At 41.7% G+C, this 14,209-nt stretch overlaps 2 protein-coding genes and 1 long non-coding RNA gene across 3 annotated transcripts in view; 1 reads left to right on the top strand and 2 right to left on the bottom strand.

Moving 5' to 3' along the window:
* Positions 1 to 5,215, bottom strand: part of kiaa1549la (KIAA1549-like a) — a 98,497-nt gene extending 93,282 nt beyond the window's left edge. The window contains exon 1 of the mRNA XM_062421307.1: positions 4,963 to 5,215. Coding sequence (XP_062277291.1) covers positions 4,963 to 5,215 — 253 coding nt within the window. The remainder of the gene's footprint in view (positions 1 to 4,962) is intronic.
* A 2,619-nt stretch (positions 5,216 to 7,834) lies between these two features.
* LOC133981407 (uncharacterized) lies at positions 7,835 to 11,430 on the top strand. The gene is made up of 2 exons (XR_009925297.1): positions 7,835 to 11,279; positions 11,329 to 11,430. It is a non-coding gene; the product is annotated as an uncharacterized LOC133981407 (long non-coding RNA).
* Positions 11,302 to 14,209, bottom strand: part of LOC133981406 (homeodomain-interacting protein kinase 3-like) — a 29,144-nt gene continuing 26,236 nt past the window's right edge. Inside the window, 3 exon segments of the mRNA XM_062420070.1 lie at positions 11,302 to 12,175; positions 12,177 to 12,641; positions 13,226 to 13,374. Coding sequence (XP_062276054.1) covers positions 12,080 to 12,175; positions 12,177 to 12,641; positions 13,226 to 13,374 — 710 coding nt within the window. The 3' untranslated portion in view covers positions 11,302 to 12,079.

The raw sequence follows: 14,209 nt of genomic DNA on the forward strand, positions 1-14,209 counted from the left end.
ACGGAGGAAAGAAGGAAGGAGGGAAGGTAGGAAGGGAGGGAGGAAAGAAGGAAGGAGGGAAGGAAGGAGGGAGGGAGGGAGGAAAGAAGGAAGGAGGGAGGGAGGGGAAAAAGGAAAAGAGGAAGGGAGGAAGGAAGGAAAGAAGGACAGAGAAAAAGAAGGAAGGTAGGTAGGAAGAAAGGGGGATGGAGGAAGGAAAGAAGGAAGGGTGGAAAGAGAGAGGAAGGAAAGAAAGAGAGAAGGAGGAAGGAAGGAAGGAAGGAAGGAAGGAAGGAAGGAAGGAAGGAAGGAAGGAAGGAAGGAAGGGAGGAAAGAAGGAAAAGTCAAAACAGGTTAAGGCGGAGAAAACAAGCAAACATGTGGTCTCATATGCAGTCAGTCAGTCAGTATGAGGATGCAGCGTCCCTCTAGATTTACTGACGATCATCAAGTAGTGCATCATTGATAACCTTGAAAATCTTCCTCTTTAATTACAGCACCTGCATCACAGCAATCAGCGTAGCTTTTTAAACACCCAAACAGATTAGCAACACGCTCACACACACTGAGGAGGGCAGAGCTTCAAACATCCATGTATGTACTCAACTGTTGAACCCATTTAATGAAAAGTGACAGGGTAGAAAAAAGATAGATAGATAGATAGATAGATAGATAGATAGATAGATAGATAGATAGATAGATAGATAGATAGATAGATAGATAGATAGATAGATAGATAGATAGATAGATAGATAGATAGAACAACCATTAATGCCAAAATGATATACAGTCATAACAATCACAAAGACCAAAAAATTAAAATAATCATGAATTATAACATATTGCTAGTAATCACAGAAATAAAAGTAAATTGCACAAATCCTATATCACACAAATACACAAATATAACAACACACTTATAAATTGTAGTTTATTTGGTAGTGTGACTAATTTTCAAGTCAAGTTCAACTTCGGTGAACTTCGACCCACAAATTCTCGACCAATAGCAAGCCGTCTTGACAGTGCTGAGCTTTGAGCGGACGAAGAGCCGCAGAATCCGAAAATGGTGGAAGCTATCGTAGCGATGTCACAAATACGTCTTAGGACTAAACTGAAAGTTTTGTCCCATTAGCAAACAAGCTAAGCTAACAACTTTTTGTGAGCTGACCCTTTAATATTGGTGCCATGATGGGGAAAAAGTAGCTAGATGGGTTGCTGGTGTCTTATAAAAAGCCATCTGAAGATTTCCCCCAGTGGAATGCTAAATCCAGTGACAAATCTCCCAGTTAATAAATGAGTTCATTCAGTTTTTTTTCATTTATATTTAATATATTGTTTATTTGTTTGTAGATGAGATAATTTCTGACTTCAATCATAATGCTGACAGTTTTAGACTGGGGTAACCTCGGTGAAAAGTTTAACTCCTTTATTAAATGAACATTTGAATATTACTCAACATTATTTAAAAAAGTGCTTTGGCATCAGCACCAAAACTCATTTATTGTATTGGCAATAAAGTATCAAACATTTCAAATGTGCCCTTCTGGTGCCTAATATCATATATGTAACGTATAGTCATCATTATATTTATGTGCTGTTTTAAGCAACTAAACAATTAAACTACCTATCAACAGAAATGCTATGAGAGATTGTTATTCCCCCCCTAAGGACAATCTATCATCTTGCCACATGCTCATGTTAATTTTGAAAAAATGAGTCACTGGCTGCAGCCCAATCTCTAAATCTTGCTTTATTCCCCAGAGCCTTCTGGACAGAACCACTTCATCTAAATAACAGGAAGAAATGCTGGTAAGCTGCCAGCTTACCTTGAACTGTTCGCAAAATACATCTAGTGAAGAATGAGGGAAAAAAAGAAAAAAAGATGCACAAATGGTGTGTAATTGTAATAAAACTACTGCAGTATGTAGTGAGCGATTCAAAGATGACCAGAAAACCGGATGTTGGAAGCAAGAGAGTTCACTTTAAAACCCAATAAAATGTCTTGGTGCTTTAGTTTAGAGAACGTTTCATCTCCACTGGTGTGTCATCTGACGCTGATTATTAAGCAACAGACTCTGACCTGGCACTTACGCACATGTTATTTCAATCCCTGACTGACAAACACAGACACACAGTGAGAAAAAAGTACTAGCTGCAGATCCGTTCCCATGGTAACGCAGAGCAATAGATCTCAGCTATTGACTGAGGATGAAGATCTCTGTAGACCTATTAAAGAAAACACCTACAAGCGCACACGTACTGTATGTGCCCGCAGACACAAATACTCACACAAATATACACACACACACACACACAGCAGCAAAGCATCACATCAGCCTCCAAAACATCCACCATTTTTGTTGTTATAATTAGAGCAAACAAATCACAAAACACAATCAGACCTTTTCTCTGTAAAAAAGACCTGGAACAGATGAATGCTGGAGTAACCAGGTGAGAGAGAGAGACAGAGAGAGAGAGAGAGAGAGAGAGAGAGAGAGTCAAATCTCCCTGAGCCATGCTATGGAAAAGCTTGCTCTTAAGTGGCACAGCAGCATGATATAAAAGAGGATACTGTATGTTGAGAGCGAGTGGGCGATTTGCTCAGCTTTCACTCGAGGAGAAAGCCGAGCAGATAAACTGCCTTTTTTTTCTCCAAATACTTTGGCGATCTTCTCCATATTCTGCATTCTCGCCGTTACTCTCAAATGTACAAAGAGTTACGCACTTAATACATTTGAACTCCTACCAGGGTGGAGTCTTACTTTATTAACCTCAAATGACACCCAGAGGAGCAGCCGTGTGTGTGTGCGTTAACAAGAGGAGCCGGCATTTCATTATTTCCAAATATGAGAGTTAATGAAAGGTTGCTAAGGTGTTACCGAGCGAGTGTCCTCCTCTGACTCTCGCTTAAATAATTATCGCATTATATAAACCAGAAGTAAGCCAGCAGGGCAGCCAGTCAGACCCGTGATGTAAGTGTAAAATGGAAAGAGGCCATTTGCTTTGGTTTTTCTCCTCTAATTACAACATTTTAGGAAACTATGAAGGTTGACATTGAAGGTGTGTTATTGTTTTAAAGAGATATGGGACTCCTGAGTGTTTGCACAGGCTGCGTTTAGGCAGGATACTTTTATTTTCTGGCCCTGAATCGTATTTGCTTAAGAAGGCAATCTTTGTTATCCAGACTAAAGATTTAGATGGATAGAGGAAGAGAAAAAAACCCCTCCTGAGATCTCCAAAGTTTCTCTGAATGAATAGATTAATGACTTAATAATGAAAGGAACTATTTTATAGAGACCTAAGAGTAACCTCCCACACTTAACAGAAACCTGGTACTTGAAAAGGAACTAAGGTGTATTTAATTAAGTGTCTTTTTTTGTCTTTTATTTTGGTAGGGATTGACTTATCTCTTTGTACCAGAACAGCTATAGGGAATACACAGAGACTTGTTCTATCATCTGTGGTATTATCAGATGATGTGAATTGAGAAATGATAATAAATCTTTCTTTAAAATAACTTCTTAAAGATCACGTCTCATTCTGAGAACTGTCCAAAGCAGATTATCCAGAGAAAAACTGCGACATTAATCCTGAAAAGAGAGAGAACGTTTGACATTCAAGTTTTTCCAAATGTCACCTTCCGGGGCTGTGAGCGCCGACGCTGAGATTTCATTGGTGTCACAAGTCGGATTCGCCAATATCTCCAAACCTCTGCTAATAAAACTAAACCCTGACCTATCTGCATGGCTAAACGATTGACGTGATTTGGGTTAAGTGAGTTTAATGGCTGGTTGCATCTGACCTAAACATCTGGATCCTTGGATAGGTTTGGGCTGCATTGAATATAAATACAGTTTGATCACTTTTTGTGCATGTTTACGACCATTCTTTGTATGCTGCATTGATATTCATTCATTTTCAATAACCTTTAATCTACAAAGAAAAAGAATAAAGGAAAACTTAACTAAAAAAAACGCCAGCCAGGCCTCCTCTGAGCTTCTGGCCAACTGAAAATGGCTTGCAAATGACAAACAACGACACCTAGAGGTTGATTGGAGTTGATGGTTAAGACAATGCATAGCTATAGTCACTAATTAATTCATAATGAATAATTCCGGGGAGGTTAAATGCATAAACCACAAGTAAAAATGAACACAGAATAAATCATTTTAAAAACTGATCAGATTCTGTCGTCATTATAACACCTATGAATATTTATAATGACTTATAATATAAATATAAGCCTGCTCCTCTCACAGAGCTGTATGTGAATGTGTCTCTGCTGCTATTTTTGTGTTTTTCCTCGGATGGCTGTGAGGACACTGAGATCATCCATCATTTATCTGTGTCGGCTACGAAACGTCCCCTATGGATGTGTTTGAGGTTGACGACCCCCCGCGGCTCAGTGCTCCGAGAATGAATAAAAAGTTTCCGGCTTAATGTAAAGAAACGGCGGAGAAAGGAAGAAAGAGAGAGAGAGAGAGAGAGAGAGAGAGAGAGAGAGACGGCCGCGGTGCGTGTTGTGGCTGCATGGTGCACCGTGCGCTCCGGAGCCTTTGGTTTTGGGGACGTGACATCGGTTATGGCTTATGTGAGACCGCATCAATGGTTTAAATATAACCAGAACAACATTTAAATACAGATGGAGCATTGGGTTAGATACATGAACATTATGTAGGTTACGAGAAAGACACCAAAGCCTTCAGAGATCACCAAAACAGCTCCAGACGCATCAAAATGACTGCCGTGGCTTAAACAACACAACACAACACAACACAGCTGCGGTGTTTTACATCTTATCACTTACATTTAACACAGTCTGACAAACTCTTCCACACAATAAGCAATCGAGCTTGAACTGAAAACAGGAGACATTCATTGCAGCTCAGGCTCAGGTTATATTGTGTTTAGTGTTTATGATTGTAACCACAGCAGGCAGACTCTTACAGGTTGGATAAATAACCATCAGCATCAGTGTCTTACCGTCAGCGGCCAGGGAGCTCTGCATCATCAGCATCAGCACCGCGCCGATGCTCACAAACCACCGGGCCAGCATCCCATCCAGCGCCCGCGTCCTCTTCCCGTTCCTCGGCGAGCAGACAGCCACCATCCCGGCACCCAGGATCCATGCCGTAGGACAGAAAGAGAGGGGGTCTTCTTTATTATTTACCCCTCCGACCCCGGGGCTTCTGCTGCTGCTGCTGCTGGAGGAGAGGAGCGCATGTTTGGGAGCCATTGGTCAACCAATTAATCCTGAATGGAAAACATCTAACGGCGCTGGTGTGGTGAAAGGCATCCGATCAACCTGCCCCCGGTACGGACAAGCAGGGCTCCGCTCTCCATGAGCCTGCGGGGAGGCTGTGAGGGGTCGACCGGGGACACACACACACACAAAATGTTGAGATGTTTTTTCTTCTCTCCCCCTCTTTACCTGTCTTGCTGTGACTGTGTGTACGCGCGCTGTGTGCGTCAGGATGTGCCTACTGCGACCACAAGGCGCTCCATCTCTGCTGGCAGTCGCGTTAATGCCGGAAAACAGCGGAGTCCGCCTTCAAAATAAAAGAGCTGGGAAAGGGTATGATGAGGTTGAAATGAAGAGAGAGAGAGAGAGAGAGAGAGAGAGAGAGAGAGAGAGAGAGAGAGAGAGAGAGAGAGAGAGAGAGAGAGTGTGTGTGTGTGTGTGTGTGTGTGTGTGTGTGTGTGTGTGTGTGTGTGTGTGTGTGTGTGTGTGTGTGTGTGTGTGTGTGTGTGTGTGTGTGGTGACCAGTTCAACCAGTGATTTTACCTTCTGCTGTTGTGCTTTTTATAAGATGATTCTCCACCAATCATCTTGTTTCACCCCTCCTTAGTTCTAATTGCAATCCCTTTGAGGAGTAAACCATTTTTTCTTAATGAATAAATGACTAATAAGTAAATAGATAAATAACAAAAACACACTTCAGAGGTTAAAGATGGACCAGCTAATGTTTCCTTACAGCACATAAGAGAAGCTTATTTGAAATGTTCAAAAACACAGACTCAGAAGGAGCTAATATGGTTAAATTAGTAAGGTCTGAAGGTGTTTAGCTTGTTTTTTTAAAGGCTCGGGGTCCTACTTAAATGTTCATATGCTTACTGTGACTGTCATAATGTATTTGGCACATATAAGACAATAAACAATAAGCTATCCATCAGCTTCTCAATAATACTGTCACTTTATGAGATTATGAATTTGTTTTGAACAAGGGCTAATGTGTTTACTGCACATTATTTCATCCAGTTTTTGTAAATTTTGCTGCATCCTGACGTCAAATTTGCACAAAAAAATCAGCCTGAGCTCAATAATAATGTCTGCAGCATAAATAAAACTCCTTCATGCAGTCATCTCAAGGTGACCTGACCTCATGATGTTTTCATTTTGTTCTTATCTTGTACTGTACAGGTTATTCATTGTTTCTTATGCTAATATAAGATGCTTTTGTTTCTCATGTGTAACTTTTCTAACTTCCGGTCTGGTTTCATCTAACTCTTTCTAGCTTGACGCAGCAGTGTGATTTGTGTGTGTGTGTGTGTGTGTGTGTGTGTGTGTGTGTGTGTGTGTGTGTGTGTGTGTGTGTGTGTGTGTGTGTGTGTGTGCGTGTGTGTGCGCGCGCGTGTGTGTGCGTGTGCTGTGATTATGGTTACAGTGACGGGAACAGACGGGTCATAACGGTCCGCTTAATTACTCCACCACCGAAGACAAAGATGTGAGAGAGAGAAGAGACAACTCACTTGTTTCTTTCTTTCCACTTTAAAGGAGTTTAGGTGAAGCTCACTGTGTCGTCACAGCACCAAAAAATCAAGGCGGCCAGTGACGCCAGCGGTGATCTGCTGCAAAAAGGAGCAGGCAGGAGGCCCCTGGCGGCCCCTGGTGGGAGCTGGGGGCAGAGACGCACTGCCTGTGCCGGGAAGGATGATGGCCACACAGGGGAAATCCACTCATGATTAAACCTGCTCCCAGTGTGCCCAATTTACTGGAACAGACATCATGTGAAATCATTACTTTGTTGCTGGAAGGACCTCCAGGACCCTTAAATTGCAAACATTGTATTATGACATCAAACTACATTAGTCTAAACCTGCACAGAGGGAGGCTTATGGCAACTTCTATGAATGGCTTTGTTTTCCTGATTTCATATTAATAATAATAATAACAACTTAAAAATAAAAAACGTTAATTATGTTCACCAAATGCTTGCCAGGAGCAGAGACACCTCAGTGTTAACGCAGTTAGTGTTCGTTATTAGTAAAGAAGTGTTAACAACAGGAAGAAGCGGGCTGTATTACAATGGCAAATACTCTCCTTCTCTCATTGAAAAATCCACAATTCATGATTTATTAGATTTCAAAAGTTTAACTACTGTGCACTAGAAGCTTTAAGTTTCCACATCACTTTAAATTAGCATAATGGTTCCCAAACCTTTTTCTAGTAAGCACCTGTTTGTACAAAGTTGCGTAAATGTCATGTTTCTGAGCTGATAGACATTTCCATTGCAGACATTTAACTTGTCAGAGCAGGAATAGCAGAGGTGTAAATTATAACGTAGCCGCCCACTATGAGTCCCAGTATGCCATCCTAAAAGTGAGCTTACATGGCACCAGGGCACTGAAACTGCCAGTAACGATTTTATTCATTACACCTTTGCTTTTCCCGCTTTGACAAGTCTAAACATCTGCTGTGAAAATGGCTCTATTTAATACTCAAGTCAGTTAATTAAGGATATTTTTAAGAGAAGGAATTACAATGAACATAAAACTAACACACTTTGCCCAGTGATTCTCATTTAAACAGTAATACACCAATTGTTCACAAACCAAGACAAACACAGAGTGAAGCAAAAAGAACTTTTTTAATTCAAAGTGAATCTTGACATAGTACACCATCAATTCATAATTTGACACTCACCAATAAGAGTCACCAAGAAGGAACCCGCTTTTTGTGACAAAGTACATAAGGCTTGGTCACATTGATACTCACTGAGAACTAGAGAGGGAGGGGGCGGGGGGTGAGAAAACGACCGCAAACTGGTAAGACACACATTATTACATCCAAAACGATAATCATTTTCCCAGTCCTCATATTGTTGTATATTGCACAGTGCAGTTGCTACATGTCAAACTAGTGTAGCATTTAAGGAAAAAACAAAACAAAAAAAATCAAATAACATAAAATCATAAAGCCACACAATTCTACACATATTTAGAACAGTAACAGTTTCAATTTAGCAATCGTGTCTACATATTTGTGTCTAAATACAATAAATGTCAACCCGATAATTAGATAGCTGTGGTACAAAAAAATCTACCTAAAAAACGTGTCTTAGGAATTAAATTGCGCAATAACAAGTGTTGTTTTTATTTTCAGCCCAGTACCCAGATGAGATGTTCAGACCACTGTTTGAGTTTGTCATTTTGACATGTGAGGGGGGGGGGGTTGAAATAGAAGCAGCCAGCAGGGATCTAACCGCTGTTGACTACAACCTCTGAATCACTGATGGAAACAGATTGGATGCTGTTTATCGCCACATCCTCCTAAAAAAATGATTAATAGGAGGGACGGAAAGCTCGGCCCCCCCCCTCTCGTGTTTTTGGAATTATTTTAGCTGAACAGCCGTCGTGCGGGCCCATGCTTTGTCACTTGAGGCTTGCTGGGCTCCCAAGTGCTAGCTGAGCTTTGGATTGGTGTTTGACCCTCTGTTGACTTTGATGATGAAACTGTCACACACACACACACAGAGAGAGAGAGAGAGGCAGGATTATCTATCCTAAAGCAATCAACCCAAAGTGGTGGATTATGGCGTGGGACATCACCACTGAGGTGAGTACGTGTGTTCATCTCATGGCAGGTGCTGAGCTGAAGGAAACAATAGAAACATATTGGGTGGAGGTGGTGGTTGGGGGGGGGTCACACCACAGGGTTAAAAAGGAACAGAACACTTTGCATGAAGTGAAGTACAGATTACTGTGCGGCGACACACCTGCGCACGCCTCTTCAATCAGTTTGAAATCTAGGCTGCACTGCACGCCGGAACAAAGCAGCGCGTCCCTCTTCCTCACGTACGTTAAAGAGTCGTCAACACAGTAGCATAATAAGACGAGTACACACAATTACAGCCGTTACTTGAGCAACATAGCAAAAACCATTACAATGTAATACAATAAAGTAGGTGAGGATAGGGCAACTTTGGACCTATACTTTTGAGTATGATTGATGGATAAAGCCTTTTTCTTTTCTTTTTTTTGTTAAAGAACCCCTGACTGAAACACAATGATGATATCTACCTATGCTATTATAGCTCCAGAGAAGAACTATCAACATCCCCGTTACAAAAATGAGAGAAAGCTCTGTGTAGCTCATCTGCGAAGCGAAAAACGGATATCTCGGGTTCCACAAATACATTCACTGCGTGAGGATAAAGCTTTTTGCATTTGTGTGTATTTAGGCCCTAGGTTGTTTTTTTGTTTTTTTTTAGTACTGCACGGTGTTCTTGGTGAGCGCGATAAAACATTCCCTGACTTGTACTTTCTTAGGACTGTAAAAAAAAAAAGAAAAAAAAGATTGTTTTTCAGACCTCATCTCAGTCTTAACAAACAAACAAACTTTGGGGTTTTCGTGATGTGAAAAGTAGGAGCTGATCCCCCTCAAAAAGGAACTAGTCTACACGTTTCCTGACCGCTCCGATATCAATGCGACGCAGCCGCTTGTTTGAAGAAAGGCACTAGTTGTACAGTACGAGAGTTGCGAAATACAGTCCGACGACGGGAACACACACAAAAAAAAGATATTTCATCAGAAGAATGAAAGAAAAAACAATAATACATCAACAACAACACCAGTTACAGAATCCAAGAGTGAACCCAGCCTACGTTTCAAGATGAAATACTGATGCTAAATGCTCACACACGCACACACGGAAAAAAAACACACACACCAAAAAGCAACAGAATAAAAAAAAAAAGAAGAGAAAACTCATAACTTCCATTACAGCAGTTTACAATCACTTCAAAAAAAAACAACAACAACAAAGCCCATATACAGAGGCACAAGCATATAGGAATAGCATTCAATATACTCTATGATCAAAATAAAATCCACTCGTATTGTATTTAGTTGTCTTAACTATAATACAAAAGAGAGACCGCAGGCTAATGAGATTAATCCTCTAAATTCACAGCTACGAAGTGGCAGATAATCAGTACATAGCAGCTTATTATCTATACATTCCAAATACAATATGCCAAACATAGCTCAGAAAAATAAAACCTCAACCTTAGTTTTTTCTTCGTTTTTTTCTTTTCTTTCCTCGTTGTAAAATAGAGATCTCTCAATATATATATACCAATGTTGATAACTGCAACAGGTATGCTGGAGGTGAAAGGAGAAATAGTATCGACCGTGCTTTCAGAAATGATTAATGAACAGTCTTTGGTGCTGATTGGATTAGAATACCAGCTGATATGACGACAGGTAAAGACGCGGCTCTACTATACACACACACACGCGCGCACACACACACACACACACACACTCACACACTGGAAATCCAAAAATAACACAAAACCCCCCAAAAAAAAGAAGAAAAAATATCAAGGCTATTTCATCCACCCTGAAGGAATGTATCAAAACTGACGAAACAGGCTTCAATACATGGACAAGATTCGTCTCACACGAATATTTCAAATTACTGATAAACACTCAATAGCCCAGCAATGATACTGTAAATTGATAGGGTTATTTCAAACACTGAGAAGCATAAAACAAACTTTTATCTCTTTTTTTTCTCTTTAAAGTCTATGCCACTCCCAAAAAATCTAAAACATTAAAAGCATTAATGCAGGTCTAGCCTAAAATGCAAAAAAATTAAAATAAAATAAAAACACAGCAACCCAGAGGCTATCTAGATTGTATTGCAGTTACAGTAAACAGTGACAATACTGTTATGAATTAAGTACTATAGTGAATAGAAATTGATTATCAAAATATCAAATCACTCTTTATGTACATAAAAAGCTCATTCAGTCAAAGCCCTAAATGTGCAGCTAAATTAAATCCATACTCTGAGTTAGAAAGCAAACTGAAGTTTCAACATTTGCTGATATATATTTTTTTAAACATAACCACAAGCAGAATTCCTCATATCCGTCCAATAAAGCCCCGTCGTATTCAGAGTCTGAAGGTTAAGTGCTGCAAAGCCCGTTTTTTTAAATGTTACAATCTATAAGCTCCTGAAGTTTAACGTCATAAAACTCTGGTTGTAAGGCACTGGGGGGGGGGGGTGGGAGTGGTTGTAAGGCACTGGGGGGGGGGGGGGGGGGGGGGGGGGGCAGCAGCAGCGGAGTCTGCCTCAAACAAAGACAGGAGCGTTTATTTTTTCTTTTTTTCTTACGATCCTGGTTAATACAGACTGGGATGGCTTTCATAAAAAACAACAACTGATCTGAGCGGCTAGCACGTGCTACAAGGCAACAAAGATAAAGGGGTCGGCCCGACAGCGAACGGCGACGAATGATTTCCAGCCACTATAATTAGATCATTTCTGAACACTACTCGAACGACAAAATGACAGGAGGTAATGTGCAAAGGACACATTCTTTTCTTCTTTTTTTCAATTTTCTCATCATCATCATCATCATCATCATTTGTGAATCGGCTCACTCTTGTGATGCTCTCTCGTAAAGCTTTGCAGTTTTAAATGGATCGTCGCTCTGCTGGTTGACATGACGTTTGCAGGAAAAGTCTTTCGGAGCACGAGTTACTCCGACAATCAAACACCATCATTGACTTTTGTGCCTCTGCGTCAAGAGAGGCCTCGTAACACCAGAAAAAAACAAAAAAAACAGCATCTTCAGCATCATTACTTTTGGGTTTCTTCCTCGATTCCGCCTATTATACATCGTTAATTCACCTTCCTCTTGTTAACCATATTTTCCATCATCATCTTCTTCTTCTTTCATCTTCTTTGTCATCACAAGTGTCCGTTTTGTGCTCTGCTGCTCGCTCGACAGGCCCAGGTCGCAGCCCCGCTCCATTTCCCGTCGCCCTTCCTCACCAGAAGGTACTGCTGCGGCCCTGTCCTGCTCCTCAGATGTAAGAGAACTGGGGGTGGTGGCTGAGCTTGGTGGGGCTCAGAGGGAAGCCTGTGTAGGCGGCGGGCGACGCCATGTAAGGGTGAGGGGGGGGGCGGCGGAGGCGGGAAGGGGGGCTTGAACTGGTGCGGGTGGTGAGCGTAACTCGGCTGGTGATGGGGGTGAATGGTCGGGGAAGGGAGGAGCCTGTGAGGGTGTCCTGGGTGGTGCGGGTGGGTGCTGAGGCCCAGGGTCACCTGGTGAACTATGGCGCCACCTTGTGTGTGGGAGAGACTGTAGCTGTGCTGGAGGAGAGGGGGAGGAGGAGGGCGAGAGGGCAGGATGGGGTGGGGGTGGTGGGCGGCGGTGAGCGGGCCGCTGGGAGGGTAGGACAGCAGGGTGTGTGTTGGCAGGCCCTGGGTGTGTGTGTGCGGGGCGGCCGACGTGTGCGTGGGGCTGCTGTGCGGCAGGTGCGTGAAGGTGTGTGTGTGGACAGTAGGGGGGATGTAGGCGTGCGGCCGCAGCGGACCATAGTTGCCGTTCCATTCTTTGCTGTGGTTGGAACCGTACGGCTGCACCTATGAGACAATCAGCGAAACAGGGTATTAAAATCCACCTACCAGCACCTCTAAATCTCACTTATTAACATGTTATGGATGTGGAGCATTTTATTATATGAGACCAGTTATATTCCTCAAATGTGTAAATCTAACTAGAATCTGACTCGTTTGTATTATGCAGCTGTCAGAGCACATCTGTCTGTTTCCAGTAGCTCCCACCATGTAGTCCTGGGATTTCAAGGTTTTACAGAGGTTCTTTGTACCAATGACTTCTTCTTCTACCCACACCTGATTAAGCAGACTGATGTATAAGCTCATTAAAATACTTGTTGTTGTTACAACGCGGCAGAGTTCAGCCCCCATTATTTTTTAATCTCCAGTATTGCAAAAGTAAAACTGTTTGGTACTTCTGCTGAATAATTCCAGAGACCAATTTCATTTGCCTGTCATACAACTATGGCCACGAAATGCCCTCAAGCTCTGCTGTAAAGCATGAGTCATCTCATTAATATTAATGGCATTTGGAAGAGTTCTGCTGCTTTTTCTTTACCTGCATCCTGCCTCTAATACTATAAGAGAAAGGGAAAAGGAACCAGACTGACCTGTCCAAAACCCAGAGGGTGCTGCTGCCCCGACAATTTTTGTTGGCGGGAAAGGAGTGGGGCGGATGGGAAGAGGGGGACGGAAGAGGGAGTGCTTTGTTGTCCAATGAGGCTGCAGCGACCTTTGGACCGGGACCAGGACTCTGAGACTGAGATAAAGAGAAGACAGAAGGGAGTCAGACGAGGATGTGCGCATACACTAAAAAAAAACTATAGATGGCAGGTTAGTCCGCATGACCTGCAAGACAAGACTAAACACAGTGAAACAGAGTAATAATTACACAAACTTCAAACAACAAACAGGCATGCACACCAGAGAGGGAACACATTCAGATGCTATTTTTTAATAGGGACCACTTCTTCCTCTTTAGACCTTAAATGCAGGTATTTCATCTGAAAATGAATTGAGAGTGTAGAATACATCGAAGGTTGCAGACATTAAATTAACTGGCGAAGATCCCCCCCAAAGCCACTGCAAGTGTATTTCTACTCATAAGGTTAATGTGCTGTACTGTAGGGGGGCTGTGGTGACCTTTATGATGAGCTATTGCAAAATAAGATATTAATATTAGGCTAAAAAGCATCATACAGTATGACCTAAAAGCCCAGACACACTGCTAAAAACATCACAAATTTAAACTATGCTAATATGATATTGAACCTGAACCTCTAATTATTTTTAACATTAGACATTGAGCACGTTTCACTGAAGTCTCTGTTACAGTTGAATCAGCATTTAAACTTTACAGATATGGTTGCATGATAGTAATAATAATAATAATAATAAAGCTAATTTAACTTAGGCACCACTCCATGCTGCAGAATGATGCCACTCCTTGTGTCATTTTATAATAGGACTGTGATCTGGAGGACTGATAATGTAGCATTTTATGGCCACGGTGCCACTGTAATTTCTGCTGCCATCAAAGAATCATCAAACACGTCTTTTTACGTTTCGACAGGTTGAGAATCTTCTCATAAAAC

Source organism: Scomber scombrus, chromosome 6 (assembly GCF_963691925.1).
Source record: "Scomber scombrus chromosome 6, fScoSco1.1, whole genome shotgun sequence".
In the NCBI taxonomy this organism is placed as follows: Eukaryota; Metazoa; Chordata; class Actinopteri; order Scombriformes; family Scombridae; genus Scomber; species Scomber scombrus.